Source organism: Gopherus evgoodei, chromosome 10, assembly GCF_007399415.2.
Source record: "Gopherus evgoodei ecotype Sinaloan lineage chromosome 10, rGopEvg1_v1.p, whole genome shotgun sequence".
NCBI lineage: Eukaryota > Metazoa > Chordata > Testudines > Testudinidae > Gopherus > Gopherus evgoodei.
Window position 1 is genome coordinate 86,400,413 of NC_044331.1, and position 19,771 is coordinate 86,420,183.

General features: G+C 43.8%; 1 protein-coding gene across 8 annotated transcripts in view; it reads left to right on the top strand.

Moving 5' to 3' along the window:
* Positions 1 to 19,771, top strand: part of UNKL (unk like zinc finger) — a 132,367-nt gene that overhangs the window by 40,287 nt on the left and 72,309 nt on the right. For all 8 annotated transcript variants that reach the window (XM_030577747.1, XM_030577748.1, XM_030577749.1 and 5 more), the window contains exons 7-8: positions 4,022 to 4,106; positions 13,747 to 13,901. In XM_030577747.1, the coding sequence (XP_030433607.1) occupies positions 4,022 to 4,106; positions 13,747 to 13,901 (240 nt within the window). The remainder of the gene's footprint in view (positions 1 to 4,021; positions 4,107 to 13,746; positions 13,902 to 19,771) is intronic.

Here is a 19,771-nt window from a genome sequence, read left to right on the forward strand (position 1 = left end):
ACACATGGTCTTCCTGGCCTCCATCATCCCCTCCCTGGATCCGGGAGACTGGTATGCCACCCTTGACTTGAAGGATGCATATAGTTTTTTTTATAGCATATAACTTTCATATAGTGATTTTCCAAGGACACAGACACTTCCTATGCTTCATGGTGGGATTGGACCACTACCCTTTCGGCCTACTGACACCCGACCGAGGCTCTCACGTGCATATCAGTGGTAGCAGCTTACCTCAGGAGCTGGGGTATTCAAATATACCCATATCTTGACGACTGGCTAGTCAAAGGTCGCTCCAGGTGCCAAGTCCAAAGGGACATTGCAGTGCTACAGGTCACATGCTGGTCCCTGGGCCTACTGGTGAATGAAAAAAAGTCAACGTTAGTTCCAGTAAAAAGAACAGGAGTACTTGTGGCACCTTAGAGACTAACAAATTTATTTAAGCATGAGCTTTCGTGGGCTACAGCCCACTTCATCGGATGCACAGAATGGAACATATAACAAGAACACACACACACACACACACACACACACACAACATGAAAAGGTGGAAGTTGCCAAATCAGCTCTAAGATGCTAATTAATTAAGATGAGCTATTATCAGCAGGAGAAGAAAAATCTTTTGTAGTGATAATCAAGATAGCCCATTTCAGACCCTTGACAAGTGTGAGGATACTTAACATGGGGAAATAGATTCAATGTGTGTAATGACTCAGACACTCCCAGTGTCTATTCAAGCCTAAGGTAATGGTATCTAGTGAACAGATACAGATATCTTTGTGGATACAGACTAACATGGCTGCTACTCTTGAAACCTGTTAGTTCCAGTGCAAAGGATAGAGTTCATCGGAGCGGTGCTCAACTCCACCTGCGCCAGAGCATTTCTGCCACAGGAGAGGCTCCAGGCAATGATGGACCTCATCATGGGGGTCTCTGCATTCCCTCTGACCATGGCCCGGGTTTGTCTGTATTTGCTCGGCCACATGGAAACATGTACATATGTAGTCTGTCATGCAAGGCTCAGAATGCAACCATTGCAGCAGTGGCTGGCGACAGTCTATTCCCAGTCCAGAGATCACCTCCGCAGATCCTTTTTCTCTCACCACGAGTGGTCACTCCATCTGGAGTTAGTCCGATCGCTTTTCCAGAGGGGGGGAGTTCCCTGAATGGACTTGTTTGCCACCAGACAGAACAGGAAATGTCATCAGTTCTATTTCCTGCAGGGTGTGGGCAGGGGCTCCCTCTCAGACAGCTTTCTCCTTCTGTGGTCGGGGGACCTGATGTATGTGTTCCAGCCGAACCTGCTCATCAGCAGAGTGATGTCAAAGATCGAGAGATAAGGCCCAAGTCATCATGATTTGCCCCAGTGTGGCTGCACCAACATTGGTTCGGCACGCTGATGGACCTGGCAGCAATCGCTCCCTGGCCCCTTCCTGACCGACTGGATCTGATTTCACAAGATCACGGGTGTCTCCTACACCTCAACCCTGCCTTCTTCCATCTCACAGAGTGGATGCTGAGTGATTGAACCTGGAGGAGCTGGCCTGCTCTAATGAGGTCCAGCAAGTCCTTCTGGAAGGCAGGAAGCCTTCCACCAGAGCAACTTACCTGGCCAAGTGGATGAGGTTCTCCCACTGGGTGTCTGAGTGTAGCATCTCTCCATTGTGGTCCTCCTTACAATCTATCTTAGATTACTTGCTTCATCTTAAGAACCAGGGGCTGGCCGTCTCTTCCATCAGGGTGCACTTTGCGACCATCTTGCTTTTCACCCACCGATTCAGGGTCAGACGGTGTTCTCGCATGACATGTTTCTCATCTTCCTGAAAGGCCTTGAGAGACTCTTCCTGCCAGTCTGGGCCCCTGTCCCACAATGGGGCCTTAACTTGGTTCTTTCTAGGCTCACGGGCCCGTCCTTTGAGCCTGTGGCCTCCTGCTTTTCCCACCTGTCATAGAAGGCCGCTTTCCTTGTGGTGGTAATATCGGCAAGATGAGTGTCGGAGATTAAAGCCCTGACATTGGAACTGCTGTCTACAGTGTTCTACAAGGACAAAGTTCAACTGTGACCCCATCCAGCTTTTCTGCCAAAAGCGGTGTCTTCCTTTCACGTCAACCAGGACATCTTCCTCCTGGTGTTTTGTCCCAAGCCACACACCACTAGTGAGGAAAGGAGGCTACACGCCATGGACGTCAGACATTCCCTGTCATTTTATCTGGAGTATACCAAGCCCTTCTGCAGGTCGACCCAGCTCTTCATCGCAACAGTAGACAGGATGAAGGGCCTTTCAGTGTCCTCGTAGAGGATTTCCAACTGGATCACCTCCTGCATCTGGACCTATTACAAGCTAGCACAGGTCCCACTCCTGCCGATTGTGAGGGCCCATATGGCTGGAGCTCAGGTGTCCTCAGCAGCCTTCCTGATGCACATTCCCATCCAGGAAATTGGCAGAATCACGACGTGGTCTTTGGTTCACATGTTCACGGTGCATTGTACCATCACTCAGCAGGCCAGAGATGACACTGGGTTCAGCAGAGCTATGTTGCAATCTACACGTTCATGAACTCCTACCCATCTCCGTTGGTACTGCTTGGGAGTCGCCTAATATGGAATGGACATTAGCGAGCACTTGAAGAAGAAAAGACAGTTACTTGTTCCGTAACTGGTGTTCTTCGAGATGTGTTGCTCATGTTCATTCCATGACCCTCTCTCCTTCCCTGCTGTTGGAGATTCTGGCAAGAAGGAACTGAGGGTGGAGAAGAATCAACACTGCTTTTGTAAAGGGGAAATTTGTGTTTCATCAATCTATCAGAATTCTTTGAGAGTGTTGACAAGGGTGATCCAGTGGATACAGGATACTTGGACTTTCTGAAAACCTTTGGTAAGGTCCCTCAGCAAAGGCTCTTACACCAAGTAAGCAATCATGGGTTAAAGGGGAAGGCTCTCTCATGGATCAGCATCTGGTTAAAAGATAGGAAGCAAAAGGATAGAAATAAATGTTTAGTTTTCACAGTGGGGAGAGGTAAATAGTGGAGTCCTGGAAGGATCTATACTGAGACCAGTGCTGTTCAACATATTCATACGTGATTTGGAAAAGGGGGTAAACAGTGAGGTGACAAAGTTTGCAAGTGATACAAAATTACTCAAGAGAGTTGAGTCCAAAGCAAAGTGGGAAGGATTTTAAAGGGCTGTCATAGAACTGGGTGACTGAGCAACACAGTGGCAGGACATTCAGTATTGATAAATGTAAAGTAGTGCATGTTGGAAAACATAATCCCAATGATACATGCATACAAAATGGGTGTTACCACTCTGGAAAGAGATCTTGGAGTCATTGTGGATAGTTCTCTGAAAACGTTTGCTCAGTGTGCAGCAGCAATAAAAAAAAAGTTAACAATGTTAGGAACCATCGGGGAAGGGATGGATACATAAAACAGAAAATATCACAATGTCCCTGTATAAATCAATCATACACCCACACTTTGAATACTGTGTGCAGTGTTTCCCCATCACCAAAAAGATTATTAGAATTGGAAGGAGTAAAGAGAAAGGAAATAAAAGTGATTTAAGGATATGGAACAGCTTCCATACAAGCAGAGATTTAAAAATCTGGGACTGCTCAGCTTAGGAAAGAGATGACTAAAGGGGTCATAGAACTTCCCAAAAATAATTCCTAGAGCTTCTCTTTTAGAAAAACATCCAGTCTTGATTAAAGAATTGTCAGTGATGAAGAATTCACCATGACTCTTGGTAAATTGTTCAAATGGTTATTTACCCTCACTGTTAAAAAATTTATGCCTTGTTTCCAGTTTGATTTTTGTCTAGCTTCAACTTCCAGCCATTGGATTGTGTTACACCTTTCTCTGCTAGAACTAAGAGCCAACTGTTAAATATTTGTTCCCGAGGTAGATACTTCTACACTGTAATGATATCACCCCTTAACTTTTTCTTTGTTAAACTGAATAGATTGAGCTCTTATGTTATTAGTACCCAGATAATTTTAAAGTTATTCATCTTCTATTTTTTTAGATTTACAAATCTACAAAGTGCAATGACATCCGCCAAACAGGTTACTGCCCACGCGGTCCATTTTGTGCATTTGCACACATTGAAAGTGAGTATGAGAACGGTTCTTTTGTATCAGTGTTAATAAAATTCCCACGATCGTGCAGTAGAGAATGTTTGTTTTTATTTCACCTTTTAAAAAAAAATGTGTTTTATCCCATTCTGTTACCTTGCATCTATGATTTCATCACTACTTTGCATCAAACTCCTCGTGGCAACAGTGGAAGTGGAAAATGCATTACCTGTGAAACGGACTGTACCTATTGTTTATTTGGGCCCTAGCAAACACTTACATACATATTCTACTTTAAGCACGTAAATAGCCGCATCAATTTCAATGGAACTACTAACATGTTGAAAGGTGTTAGAATGATAAGGTGAATGAGGTAATATCTTTTATTGGACAAGCTTGTTACCTCACTCTCTTGTCTCTCTAATATCCTGGGACAGGCATGACTATAACAACACATGTTTAAAGGTGAGTATGTGTGTAAATATTTGCAGGACCTGGTGTTTTAGTAATCTGCAGAGAGGTGCCATGGACAAGTGATGCTTCCCTTACGCTCTCCCATTCTCAACACATCCAGGCTGTTGTATCCAGGAAGCAGGAAAGAGGCACATCCTTTTAGAGTTCCTCTAGTTTCTGTTTTCACTTGTATGAAAAAGATGATGAATACATTGAAGAGGTGTGATACTTTAGCAGTCATAAAGTTCCTAGAAATGCTGGAGCCCTACGTTTCAATTGATAAGTAAATTTACTAAGTATTTCCTCTCTAAATAAAACAGCAGAAACCTATTTTTCAGGATCAAGTGCTGTTGATGGTAACTGCATACATTTCAGGGAAGGAAGAAACAACTCAGCACAGTGCACCAGAGACAGAAATTGGGACTTTATATTGACTTCAGTAAGAACAGGATCAGCCCAACTGAGATTAGCAGCTGAGCCTAGTGCAGGGTAGGAGCCACTGACCATGGCATCCTCAGTCCTTCCACCCTGCAGTGAATTACTTTTCTGCTGAGTGCCCGAAATGATGCGCCTGTACTGCTGGGGAGGGACGTGTGACCACTCTTGTGGTTCTCTTTGCTTCCTCGTCAGAAAGTCATTTTTCTGCAGGGAAGCAAAGAAATATGCAAGGGACATGAATTCTGTGTGCACACAGTGATGCAGAATTCCCCCAAGAGTAGTGTGTGGAGCATATGTGGTTCAGGCTCTTCATAAAAACCTAGATACAAAAGACAGTGAGAAAATAGTAGCAACATAGGGAGGGATATTAAGAACTAGGTCAGGACTTTACTTCCTTTCCTCCCATATCATCAAAATCTTTGCAGCTGGGAACCAGGTTAGGATTTACTGGGAGTAAAAAGAATGCAAACGTTGGATTGACATCAATTAGCAATGGGAGATTCAAGTGGCCCATCCTTTCTATCTAGGTTCTTATGTGGCTCTTGCCACTGCGGTTTCTCTATCTGTCTCTGCCAGTAGCAACAGCTCTGAACTCAGTTCTGCAATCCTGACATTCCACCTCTCTCTTGCTCAAGTATGGTCAACAGAAAAGAACCCCTCCATAGATCTAGTGGGAAGAAGAGAGAGAGACTCCATAGCTAGGGACCCTATCTCATAGGAAAGGTAACAGGGAGAATCTTATCCCATGGCTCCTGTTTCTTTGGCCCTTAAGAGCATGTTTGCATCTCCCCCTATCTTCAGTGAGGCCCTAGTTTCTCAGACCAGGCAATCCCTTTTGCCCTACTGTGCAGGGGAGGCACAATATCTCTTATGCCTACTCCCCTTCCCCATGGCTGTAAGGGAGAGAGACTCCTCTCATCTTCAGAAGCAGCTGACTTTCTCTTCTCTTCTCTTTATTCTTTGTGGAAGCTGGCAAGTCGGGTCCCTTTCACTATGCACTGGAACTGGGCTTCCCCCGGTGTCATTGCTGCTACTCTGCTCCCTTTTAGGTCTCACCTATCAGCCTTCTCCCACTGGTTGGGGCAGCCCACAACCCTTTTAACTGGCACAGTCCCCCAAAGAGTCTCCTCTGTTAACAGAGGAGGATTGAAACCCTGTCTCAAAGGGTGAAGAGCAGTGAGGAATTGCCAGCTGCCTCTGAAAAACTTAGCAGGGGAATGAGCCTCCTAAAAACATTGGAAGGGAAGTTAGTCTGCAGCGTTGGGCTTCTTTAGGACTCTTCAGTGCCGTTGGTGCTCTGATTGTCAGTGTGTCAAAAACACCCACTTCCATCTGACTTCCTAGAAGATTACACCCCTTCATGTTGGACCCAAACCTGGCCATAGCGACCCACACGTTCATGACCTCCGAGGCTAATGCTGATTGTCTGTAGGAATGAAGCAACAACTGAAAAAGCTCTGTTTGATTTAAAAAAAAACAACAGCCAATTTGATTAGCAGCAGGTTGTCATGAGCACATTACACTGATACTCCATTCTACACTGGCTGCCTGGTGAATAGAGAGCCCCTTTCAAAGGCTGTGTCCTAATACTCAAAGCCCTCTATGGGATTGGCCCAAATTCTCTGAGAGCATCTTTTCCTTAGCTCTACAATGACCTCTCATGGTAGCTATGTCCCACTGGAACAATGAAATCATTTACCAATTAGGGGGGCTGATTCATGCAGATGTCAGAACTTTTGCAGGAACTAGACCTAGACTATGGTACTCATTCCTTCAAGGAATTAGAATGACTGGGGCTGCACAGTGTTCCAAATGTAATACTAAACTCATTTCTGTGACTTTTCCTCAATAAGTACATAAAACATGAGCAAAAAATGCCAATAAACTAATCACGCTAGTTCTCTTATAGGCTAGGAAGGAAGGGAGCGAGAGTGTTTCTATTTTTAAAAACTTGGGAGGCACATCAATCCTACAGCGATGGGGACTGTATGAGTCTGTAAAACATACATTCATTTATGGGATTTGGGATTGATGTGCAGCTGTGTGTATGGGGAGTGAAGCTAACTGAACAAGGAGGGCTGGAGCAGTGACCTAGAAGGGAGCGTGAGGGTGGTGGTAACCAGAACAGCACTTCTGATGTGAGGGTGTGAGGGACTCGTGGGGAGTATTTTCCCTCTAGACTTAATCGAGATGACAGTGACTGTAACTGCCTCGTAAAGCAATCCAGAATGAGGTCACAGCCCCAAGGGATAGTGGAAATAAATAACATTAGATAAGTGCAGCATATTCTGTCTTCACATCCATTTTTTGCATATTCAGTCAGGCAGAGGATGATCAGGGGGGCTACCTGTGTTCCTTCTTCAAAGTCCCGGCACTTAGTCTGGAGTCTGTCTGCACAATGATAGTTATTACTCATCTCATCTGTGTCTCCTGTATTTTTTAATTGTCCCCTACTCCTGTACTTGATATGTAAGACAAAGGAAATATGTTAGATACAGCATTTGGAAACACAGTACAAAGGCAGAATCATGCAGTAATTAAACATAGGTCATTAGGTACAAAAATTACACCACAAGAAACAATCCTCAACTATGCTATCTCCCCTGAAGAGAGGTAATGGTGCTGAATTTACATGTCCCACTGTTCCATCTGTTCAGTATCATGGCATGTACTCTTCTGCATGATATCATAACTATTAATTGTCCTTGGCAGAAGGAAGGTTCGTGCAGGACACAGTTTATTATGGCCTTTCAGAAATATAGTTGTGAACAGAGATGAAAAATAAGAAACATTTTGTATAGAAAATCCTTCCAAAATCTGTGGAATTTCTTCAGGGGCTGATCGGATTTTCTAGCCCTGTTTCTTTTTTTAATACCCCATGTTCATGAATCAAGGGGTAAGGAATGTCAGTCAGCCTATTCAACTAAATATCTGTTGCTAATGCATTATTTGTCTAGAAAACCCACACAGACCTAAATGTCCAAATTTTTAATAAATACCATTTTAAAGAGTACTTTTTTTGTATATTCCAAAGGGCAGTAAGTAATGAGCATCTAAATTAACCAAATCTGAAATGTTCAATAGAATACTGAAGTTGTCTTCAGAGCACCAGGAAATGATGTGTGGGTCTAATTACTTTGAATTAATTTTTCTGGTATAAAAATTGACGATTAAATAGAATGACCTCTTAAATGTCAATATTTTCTCAATATCCCATTAAGATAAGCAGTAGAAATTCCAGATTCTTTGAGTAGTGTCACTGTGGGTGCTCCATTGTAGGTGCTTGTGCGTTCTTGCGCCTTTGATTGGAGATCTTTGGTAGATGTGTCCGTTTGGCCTGGACATGCTTTCTGTGTCTTTCATGCTCTGCCTCACGGCTAATTAATGCTGCACAAGTGAACTACCTTCTCAACTGCCCCAGCTAGAGACGGAGCAATTAGCAGTCCATTCGCTCATACTTTAGATCTTTAGAATTGTTTATCTCTTAGATACTCTTAGTGTTTTCGTCAGTTTTTTCTCTTTAGTGTTATAGGGTTTCCATTACTTTCTTTCCTGTTTTAAAGAAAAATAAATGTTCTTATTTTATCTCTATCCTCCCTTAGGGATTGCCCCCAGTAGGGGGCATTCCCAGCTCCCCTGGGTTTAAGAGGTGCCTCTTCTTCAGGGAGGCTATTCTGGTTACAGACAGACATTCCCATTGCATGTAGTGCCTCGGAGAGGCCCACATTCCATAAAAGTGTACTTTTTGCCAGCAGCTAAAAGCCGGATGATGAAAAATCCAGGAATTAAAGTTAAAGCTATTGCTTATGGAGGGAGCTCTTCAACCTGTGACTGACCCTGGTCCCGAATCTCCTTGACAGCACGAACCATCACCAGAGCATTTTACTTCCAAAGAGGGTAAGCTGAGAAAGAAGTCTTCGGATCCCCCTCCCAAGATCTCCCAAAAGAGAGCTGTAAGGCCTCATACTGAATTAATCCCAAACCAGCCAGATGAGATCCCCAGCATGTTCAGTTACTTTGGCACTGATGGCTAAAAGCATGATATGCACAACTCACATGGGTCTTCTGATGCACACACAGCTACTAAGCTATGGGCTCAGACTCCAAAACAGTGGCACCACCTGTCTGAGACAAGAGTTTACACTGTACCGTGTCTACAAAGACGCCATCATTGCAGAAACTCTCTGTACCAACAACTTCAAAACAACCCTGCCTGTCTTGAGCAAGATTGCTGGCTTCTTCGGTCCCGACAAGCCCTGATAGTACTGATTACGGCAGCGCAGCAGTTTTGGTTTTCCAAGGACCTCATGGTATCTGAGACCCTAGACCGGGAGTTTGGTACTGAGTGCATCTCAAAGCCTAGAATCACCACTGGCATTGAGGCATTCAGCTCCACTAATATCCAGCAGAGTCTGATAGTGACCAGGAGGATATCCTCTCTCGGCACTTGCCATGGTCCCTCTCTCTACCAACCAGGGCCTTCTCAGCTACAACCTCACTCTGGGTTTCAGCCCCCATGATATGACCAACAGTGGGTTCTGCCACCCATGCCCTTTCTACCATCCCAGTGGCAATACTAGGATCCATGGGCAGCCTACAGGCACCATGCTTCCCAGGCATTTAGTGTCACCCACCGGGAGTCTGAGATGCTCTCCTCCAACCTCTGTCTCCAGAACCTCATAAGGAAACTGAGGAGCAGGAAACCAGGCTAGCAGAAGATGCCACACTGCAAACCAATATCTCCTCCTCTTTCTCAGATGAGGAAGCAATGCCCTCTCCACTGTCCATACCAGATGATTTCAGACTTTTCAGGACCTTACAAAGATGTTGCAGGAGACACTGCAGGTCCCTCTCGAGGAAGTGAAGGACACCAACCGTAAGTTGTTGGACAAACTGCATATGCCCAGCTCCTCAAAGATCACCCTCCCAATTAATGAAGCGCATTTGGATCTGGCCAAAGTCATATGGCAAACACCAGCCTCAGTCACACCAACACGCAAACTGGCCAACAAATATACTATGTCCCTTCCAAGGATACTGAATTCCTTTTTTCACACTCTCCACCTAATTCCATCATTGTGGATGTGGTGAATTCTCATGGCTGCCAACATCACATGAAATCCACCCCCTTCTGATAGAGACTGGAAAAGACTTGACTTATTTGGAAGGAAGGCGTACTCCTTGGTGACCTTGCAATTTAGAATTGCAAACTACCAGGCCTTAACGGCACATTATGACCATATCAATTACACCAAAAGACCACAATGAGAACAGTTTAGGCCGTCATACATGGGGGCAGTTAGTGGTCAGAACAGCACTTCAGACAGCAGTAGATGCCACGGATACAGTGGCCCACTTGGTATCAACAGTGGTAATGATGTCATGGTCTTTGTGGTTACACCTTTCAGGGCTGCCAAAAGAGGTACAGAAGATGGCCGGGGACGTCCCTTTCAAAGGCTCCAAATTATTTGCAGATAAGACTGATGCATCACTCCATGCTCTCAAGGACTCCAGGGCCATACTTCAGTCATTGGGGATCTATACACCAGGTCAGAAAAAGAAATTTTAGTCTTCAGTCCTCCCACAAATCATGTCCGTCTCAGTACCTATCACAGCACTGCTATGAGCCACAGCGAAAGAAGTCAGAATTTCAGAGGTGAAAAGCATCAGTCCCTCAATCTCCCAACCTTCCGCCTCGAAACCCCAGTTTTGATGCCTTGGGTGAGGCCCTGAGAGACTACTCCCTACAACATCAGCTGCAACTCACAAACCATTTGCATCCCTTTGGATACCGCCTTTCTCTGTTCCTCCAAAATTGGGTTTTGGAGATGATCTCCAACGGATACTCTATCCATTTCATCTCCCTCTCTCCTCAGAGACCCTTCTTATGAGAGACTGTTAAAACAAGAAATAGATCACCTGCTATGCCTGGGAGCCACAGAACCTATTCTGGCTCAAGTCAGAGGCAAAAGCATTTATTCCTGATATTTCCTGATTTCCCCCTCTCCCCCCAGTGCCCCCCCCCCAAAAAAAGGAGGTTGGAGACTCATACTGGACCTCAGAGCACTGAACAAAAACATGCGGGCACAAAAATTGAAGATGGTCACAATAGCAGCGATTATTCCATCTCTGGAACAGGAAGATTGGTTCTTGGCCTTGACCTCCAGTCAGAAATGCTTGTGCTCCCCTTCTTCCACTGATGAGAAATGCACTCACGAAAATCATGACAAACAACATAGCATGCATGTACTACATAAATCATCAAGGGGGTGCCAGATCATCTTTCCTGTGCGTAGAAGTGCTAAAGCTATAGAATTGGCGCATTTGGCACAATGTTTTAATATCTGCTGCCTACCCCCTGGGAGTGCAAAATACAACAGTAGTGTCAGTTGCAAGTTGTCACATGACTGCAAGTGGGAAATGTAACCAGCTGTACTCTGCAGCATAGTCTAACAATGGGGGACCCCAACAGTAGACTTATTCTCTACTTACTTGAACAGGAAATGCCCACGCTGTTGCTCCAGAGACGGCCTCGGAAAGCACTCATTAGGGGACACTCTCCTTCTCCTAGCAGAAAAAGGCCTCCTATACACCTTCCCCCATTTCCTCTGCTCCTGAAGGTCCTGATAAAAATAAAAAAGAGAAAAAGCAAATGTTATACTGGTTGGTCACATCTGGCTAAGACAGACGTGGTACCCATACCTCTGACAGCTTGCGACATGTCCACCAATCCCTCTTCAACTCACTCCTTATCTCCTCTCACAGAACGAAGGGCAAACTCTCCATCCCGACCTATGGATACTCCATCTTAAGGCTTGGCTCCTTCATGGTTCCAGCACATAGAGAGAGTTGCTGCTCTAAAGAGGTGTAGGAAGTGTTACTACACAGCAGAAAATGGTCTACCTAATGCACTGACCTGCAAAAGTGGACAAGGTTTCAGGTTTGGTATAATTCCAAACAAATCACCCTAGTATTTTCCATACTCCCTATAGTGTTGGACTAAATGCTAGTTCTCAAGAGGACAGGACTATCAGTATGTTCAAAGTATACCTGGCGGCCATGACAGCTTTCCATCAAGTGATAGAGGGATACTTGGTTTTTGCCCACCCAAAAACTACAGAGAGATTCCTCAAGGGCATGGTGAACCTCTTTCACCAACCCAGACACCCCACTCTAACGTGGGACCTAAATCTAGTTTTAAAGAGCCTAATTAGACACCTCTTTGAACTCAGTCATTTACATACCTGTCAATGAAGACAGCGTTCTTAGTGACCATTACCTCAGCAAGGAGAATAGGGAGACAGAGGCACTAATGGTACCCCCTAACCCCACCCCCTTCACAGCATTCTTTAAAGACAAGGTCACTCATAGGCCACATTCAAAGTTCATTCCCAAGGTGGCCTCGTCTTTTCATGTAAATCAGCTCATTCACCTCCCCACTTTTTACCCAAAGCCTCAACATGACAACAAGAAGGCTATACTATATACACTAGACATTAGGAGGGCCTTGGCCTTTTATTTGGATATGACAAAGGCCTTTAGGAAATCTCCTAAGTTCTTCCTGTCCATTGTGGAAAGGTCAAAAAACACAAGGATACCAGCCCAGAGACTCTCCAAATGGATCTCAAACTGTTAATTGTTGCTATCATGCTCACACTGTATTACCTCCATCTGGAATCTGTACACATTCCATGAGATTCGCTTTCACCTCTTGCTTTCCTCAAGAATATTCCTATCTCAGAAATCCTGCAGACGGCAGAGACTTGGCTGTCTGCTTATATATTTTCAGAACACTATGCGATCACTGGAGACTCTGCTTCTGATGCTATCTTCGGCTCCACAGTATCATCCATAAGAGACTTGACTCCAAAGCCCCACCCTCCCATTGAGGATACTGCTTGAGAGTCACCTACAGTGGAGCACTCATAGGGACACTACTCGAAGAAGAAGAGGAAGTTACTCACCTTGTGCAATAACAATGGTTCTTCGAGATTTGTATCCCTATGGGTGCTCCACCTACCCTCCTCCCCTCTACTTTGGAGTTCTCAATAAGGGCTGTATGGTAGAGAAGGTAGTTTGCCCAGGAGGATGGTTTTCCCATGCAGCGCTAATTAGCCTCAAGGCAGAGCACGAGGGAGGGAGAGCATGTGTGCAGGCCAAACAGACACTGTTACCAAAGATGCCCAATCAAAGGTGCAGGGACGCATGCACACCTAGTGTGGAGCACCCATAGGGGGACACATTTCTAAGAGCCATCATTACTGCACAAGGTGAGTAACTTCATCTTCTTTTGATGGGATGCTATAGATCACTCTACAGCCAGGTAGAGTGAAAAAAGACAGTAGTTCAGTGTGCAATGTTGTGTTTATCTTTGCAATCCAGAGTCCTAAAAATGTTGTATTTTAAACACTATAGTATCTTAGATTCTTGAAAATACAGCAAAATTTGTAATAAGACTGTATATTCTTAGGATGCAGATCTTTTTTTGTTCCTGTGGATTTTTGTTGGACCGAGTGATGAGGAAAAGCCCTCTGAGTTACAAACATATATTTGGTACTAAGTTTGTTAATGACCACAAAAACACAAATATTAAATTACACCATTTTCAAATTGACTTTGCTTTGTTTATGTTATGCTTTCAGAAACAAAGTTTTTATTTGTGTAATTTAAATGTTTCCATATCAGAGGTGGTGGTGGTGTGTTTGGTTTTGGGTATATAATTGTTGTGAATTCACACAGCTAAATACAAAATCTGTGTGTAATTTGTTGGGGATTCCTTCAACAGAGGACAAAATGAATGTAGTCATACTGCAAACTGGTTGTCAGTCAAAGCCAGGCGCTCATCTGTTTTCAGCAGACAGCATAGGAATTGCAAATGAATGGAGCAGCAGTCTTAACTTCACAAACAGCATTACAGATAACACTGGGCAATCTGGAAATGTAAGTGTAAATACTTCTGAAAAACTTACTACTAATAATCACTGTTCCAATATATATTATTGTTTGTTTTATTTATCAAACATCTCTTTTTACTATATGTATATTACAACAGAAAAGAAGCACCTTACTTAGACATTAAAAAATCAGTAAAAATTAGCCCTCACATGTGGCAATAAAGGTTTTTAACTGGTGCTGAATACCTAGTGCAATGTCTGGCCTCTACCTGAGTACCCAATTTAATTTTGTATTACCTCTGTTTTTTCTCCCTCTTTCTTTCTTTGTCAATGCAGTCAGGTAACTGTAGGTACTCAGGTACTACAGTGAGAAGTGTCATATAACTACCTAAATCGAATTCCTTTAATCAAGGAACCTCAGCATTTGTTATGTAAACACAGGACACCATAACTTACTTAAGATTGGTTTCTCTTTAGGAAAGATTTCATTAAAGGAAGATCTTGGCTGGCTATAGCTCTCCTTTTTATTGTTTTCTGTTAACAGGAAAATCAGATAAGAATTTGCATATACAACTATGCACTCGACATTTTACTTTAAAGCTATCTTCAGGCTGTTCCTGGAGCCGTAGTATATTTGGTAGTTAAGAGGCTCTCCAGTACCAGAGTAAAGAGTATGATGTAAACTTATCCTATTCTGTCAAACTGACTTGAGGAGAAAAGGAGATGGAATTGATTATAGAGTCTTCTTTTTCTACTATTTAGCCATATTTGGAAATGGATCTTGTTGGTAGGCAACAGTTATTTTGAGATAGTTCTTGTGGTTAGATGTTCAGCTTCATGTGTGTGTTCTCCCTGTATGCTGTCCCAGCTCTGCACAGACAGCTGGTGCATCAGACCTCGAGCGAACCATCCAGTGACTACAAGATCCATTAAGGTATGAAGGCACCTACTAGGTTTATTGTTGACGAAGCAAGGTACTAGTGTTCCACAGACTCTACCGGACCACTAATACATGTATACCCGTAATAGTGGACGCAGCTCAGTCAGTGGCGGGACTTTGCATTTCCCTCTCGGCTAGCCAAAGACACTTCCTCTGAAATACATCTTTATGCACCAATACAAACATGTTACGTATTTTCCCTGACATATGAGGATCCCACTCTCTGACCTGTTTGGGTGCCACCCGTTGCCTTGTATCTGTAGGTTCAATCATAATATCTCTATCCATCATGCTGTCATCCTAACCTTATCTTTACGATGGGTCAGTGTTCCTGTTATCTTTGGGGAAAGTGCTAGTATTGAGGTGTTCTGGCACCACCCTTCTGGAATGTGCTTGCGTGAGTGCTTGTACCCATCATCTCTCAGGAATATGTGTTTTTGCAATATCAGCCCTGTGCTTGCCAAATTCTGTAAGCAGGGCCTGCTTGTTGCTCACAACCTGATTTTGCTTCATATCAGCAAAGTTTTGACCACTACTTTAGTTCAGGCGTCTGATACAAAGGCTTATGTCTCAGGTGCTCTTCCTACTACAATTGAAGATCAGGACCCCTGGTCTAGCCCTTCCTACTTCTTTATTGACTTGATTTTTCTTGTTTCATGAGCAACAAAGACCTTTCTGTAGTTCATGAGTATGTGTGTATTTATTGGTAGAACTTTCACTAACAGGTTTCCAACACTTGTAGCTTTTTGTTTATAAGATTAAAGCAGAAACCAAATATAGGTTACATGTTTTAAAATAAGTTTAAAAGGAAATGGTTAATAAATGTGTTTTAAAACCCTGAGGTCTTTTATTGCTGCAGGTTCTGCAGCTTCATACTGTTGCCCTTTAGGACGACCATAAAGATATATCTGTGTAGCTGTCTACGCTGTGCCTTAGCTCTCCAGTATGAAATCTGCTGCTACAGCTACCTCCAAAAAAGCTCTTCAGGGGACTGTCAGGGACATACCTGTTTCACAGTAGGAACCCACTCCTTTTTCTGCAGAGGGACTTGAGTTCTATTGGCTCAATTCAATTTGCTCCCAAGGCTTTCAGCAGTGACCTATAAGAGGCACCTCCTCTCTCAGAAGCTTTTCAATCTGCTCCCACTTCCAGGTGACTGCATAAGAGTACCAGGGAGAGTCTAATGGCTATCTTGTCCACAGAAACTCTCCTGCTGCTGCTCAAGGACCAAGTTTCATCAGTTCTCTCCACCCTCCCATGTGCTTGTACTCAATCATTTGCTGCAGTTAATCTAGTTTAATTATTGGTTGCCACAGTTTCTTACCTTTGGCATTGCCTTAATTACTTAAATGCTGTGGTCTCCTCCATGCTTCCAGGATTCACCTTTTGAGACTTAAACTCCTGCCTTCTCATCTGCTCTTCCCCTGCACCCTGGTCTCTTCTTTTCCTTTTCCCACTTCTTCTTGAGCTCTGTTGTGTTTTTTCTTCTACCCTTTTCTTTTCCACTATCTCAATCTAATCCCAGTCTATTATAATTTAGATATTTATTGGGCAACACCTCCCTCCCTGCTTCTCCCTATCCCAACTACACCTTTTCCTCCTTGCCTCTGGCAATATCTCTCTCAACTGCAGCCTGCTGTCATCCATGTCCTCTTTGTAGTCATCTTGATTAGACACTGATGCTCCCTCTTGCGTGCTCCAACTTTACTGCTGTTCCCTCTTATCATTGCTCCCTTCTTTTCTGCTATCACTAAAATTCTTGTGGTTTTTTTTTTTTTTAGAAATGAAACCTCAGTCCTTCCTTCTGCTGCTGCCTTTACACCCCACTGAATTCTCTTTCTCTCCCCCAGTGCAACCTTCAGAGCATCCTCTCGTCTCTTATTTTCACCCTGCAAAAAGGCATCAACAACAAAGGCATCCTGCCTTCATATGTTTGTCACTTCATACTGTTTCCAGAGAGGCAGGATGGCCCAATAATTAGGACACTTGCTTTGGACTTGGGAGGCCTGCGTTCATTTCCCTGCTCTGTCCCACACATATTGTGTGGCCTTGGGCGAGTCACTTAGCCTCTCTGTGCCTAAGTTCCACACCTGTAAATGAGGGTAAAAGTACTTCCTACTTGTATAGATGTGTTGTGAGGATAAATGCATTAAAAATCGTGAAGTGGGCATACTATGGTGATGGAGGAGGCCATATAATTACTTTACATAGATTCCTCTCTCACTTACCCACAGTACATTCTTATTCATGCATCTGAGGCTTTGGTCCCCTTTTTGTCCGTTTGGCTATCATCTGTTATTCCATGACCTTATCCTTCCTCCCCATTTCAGTGGGTGACTCTCTTCCTTTCTTTCATTTCATTCCCACCCCTTTTTCTGGGGAGTTTAGCTTCCACATTAATGTCCCCCTCTGATTATTCTAACTCTAACTGATTATTGTAGCCACCTCAAGATCTTCCCTTAAACGCATATTGGGTCCTTTACCTCCATTTTCTGCCTTCAGCTTTGAACCAGCTTATTTTACCCACCTTTGTCACTTCCTTAACTTAATCTTCATCAAGCACTGCGTTCCCCCCAGCCTCTTAATTTCTGCATACCCTCTCTCTAACCACTCTCTTTCCTTTTAACTTCATTAATTACTCTCCTCTGGCTGCATCACACAAGTCTTACATAATCTCTAGTCCATGAACAACTCAAATTCCCTTTCAGCTTTCAACCTGATCCTTCATTTCATTATTTTTTGTCATTTCTTTCCTTGGTGCCATCCTCTTCTCTACATTCAACCCTTTTTCTTCACTGTCACATCATTGTGTTGTTCCACCATCCCCATATTTGACTGTCTTGTCACATCCATTTCTTCCCGCTTCTGTGCTGTTAAGGGTATGACTACATGGGGATAAACAACCTGCAGCTGGCCAGGGTCACCTTACTTAGAGTACATCTATACTACCCGCCGGATTGGCGGATAGTGTTTGATGTATCGGAGATCGATTTATTGCGTCTCGTCTGGATGCGATAAATCGATCCACTAATCAACGCCTGTACACCACCTTGGCAGGAGAAGTAAGTGCAGTCGACGGGGGCGCCACGGCAGTCGACTTGCCACCGTGAGGACAACCAAGTAAGTCGAACTAAGATACTTTGACTCACGTAGCTGAAGTTTGTATCTTAGTTCGAACCCCCCCGCTAGTGTAGCCCAGGCCTTGGGCTCTGGGGCTGAAAAATCACTGTGGAGACACTCGGGCTGGAGTCTAAGCCCTGGGACCCGTCACTCTCTCACAGTCCCAGAGCTTGGGCTCCAGTCTGAGCCCAAATGTCTACACAATAATTTTTTTCAGCTCCAGGGTCTGATCCCTGTGAGCCCGAGTCAGTTGACCTGGGCCAGCCACAGGTTTTTTATCCCCTTGTAGACATACCCTAAGTGCCTTAAAAGAAAGTCTAGGGGTTTTGCAGATGCTTTCAACTACAAGTTCATTCTTTTTTCCACCAGTTCTGTCTACATATTTGACACTTATGCCTACGACTCCTGCTGCCTATTCACTACCCTTGACTCTCTCCTCAAGCCTCTTCTGCAGCTGCCCCCTCCTCTTTCAACCTAGATCTTGCTGGGGGAGTTTCCCGAAGGAGAACATTGATATACCAGAGGCAGTGTTCCTCTTCTCCCCTTTCTTTCCAACCTTCACCTTCTCTTCCTTCACCCTTTCACTAATACAGAGACATCCTTCCTAACCGCCTCTTCCATCCCATTTTTGTGGTCCATTAATTTCCTGGTCTTCACCTCCAAGCTCCTGGAGTGTACTGTCTACTTCAGTTACCTCTAACTCTCTCTGTTCCTTCACTGTCTCACTTGGTGGCTCATCCTCTTTCAACCCCCTTTTCCAGTCTGTTCTTCAGGCCTCTATTCTTGGTCCCTGCCTCTGCACTGTTCCTCCTGACTCCACCCACAGTGACCTCATCAACTCATGGTTTTAATTACTATGTCTGTGCAGATGACTTCAAAATCACTCTGATCTCCTCCACCCTCAGTGTATTTATGCATCCCTAACTGTCTCATCAATTCTGGATGTCCTGCCCCAAACTCAAATTGACTGTGGCGCAAATGGAGTATTTCTCTCAAACACTTTTTTCCTCCCTTCTCTGTCACTGTTCATAATTTCATCATCCTCCCAGTTACCCAGGTTTGTAACTTTAGTATCATTATTCGACTTTTCTCTCTCCTAATCCCCATATATTCAGTCTTAAATTCTACAGATTCTTCATCTGCATCTTAAACATAATCCTTACACTATGCTCTATACATATTGCTAAAACGTCGATTCATGCCCTAGTCGTCTGTTGCCTTGATTATTGTGGCCCCTTGGGGTCTTCCCTTACTCTCATATTTGGTCCCACATATCCTTCCATCAAGGTACCATTAAAAGCATCTTTCTCGTCCAAAGCTCTGACCATCTCTTTCTCTTATTAACACATACCCAAATACCTAACTTGCACTGACTCTAAATCCTTTGTCTCAAGGCTTTACATTGTCTCTTCTATCTCCCAGCTTCCCTGTTCATGCCTTACATTCTGCCAACTTTGCATAGCGTGACAGATCCTTGGTGGTCTCCTTCTGTACGTGATTCTATGCCTTTTCTTACATAGCCTCAAGACTTAAAATAACCTCACTGACTCAGTGAGTCATGCAGCCATACTCGACACCTTCAAATGCCTTCTCAAGATTGACTGACTCCTTTGGTTATTTTTGCAACCATGGAGATAATTTGGTTGGGTAGAAAGTATATTGGAAATTAGGAATATATGAAAAACAGTGGTCCCAGGAAAAATCTCTGACCTGTAAGAAACTGTGACTTATTTTAAAAAAAAAGTAAGAGGGGAGGAAAGATGACACCAGTATACACAGAGGCTGAGATAGATAGATAGATAGATATAGATATGTGTGTGTGTGTATGTGTATGTGTGTATATATGTGTATATACA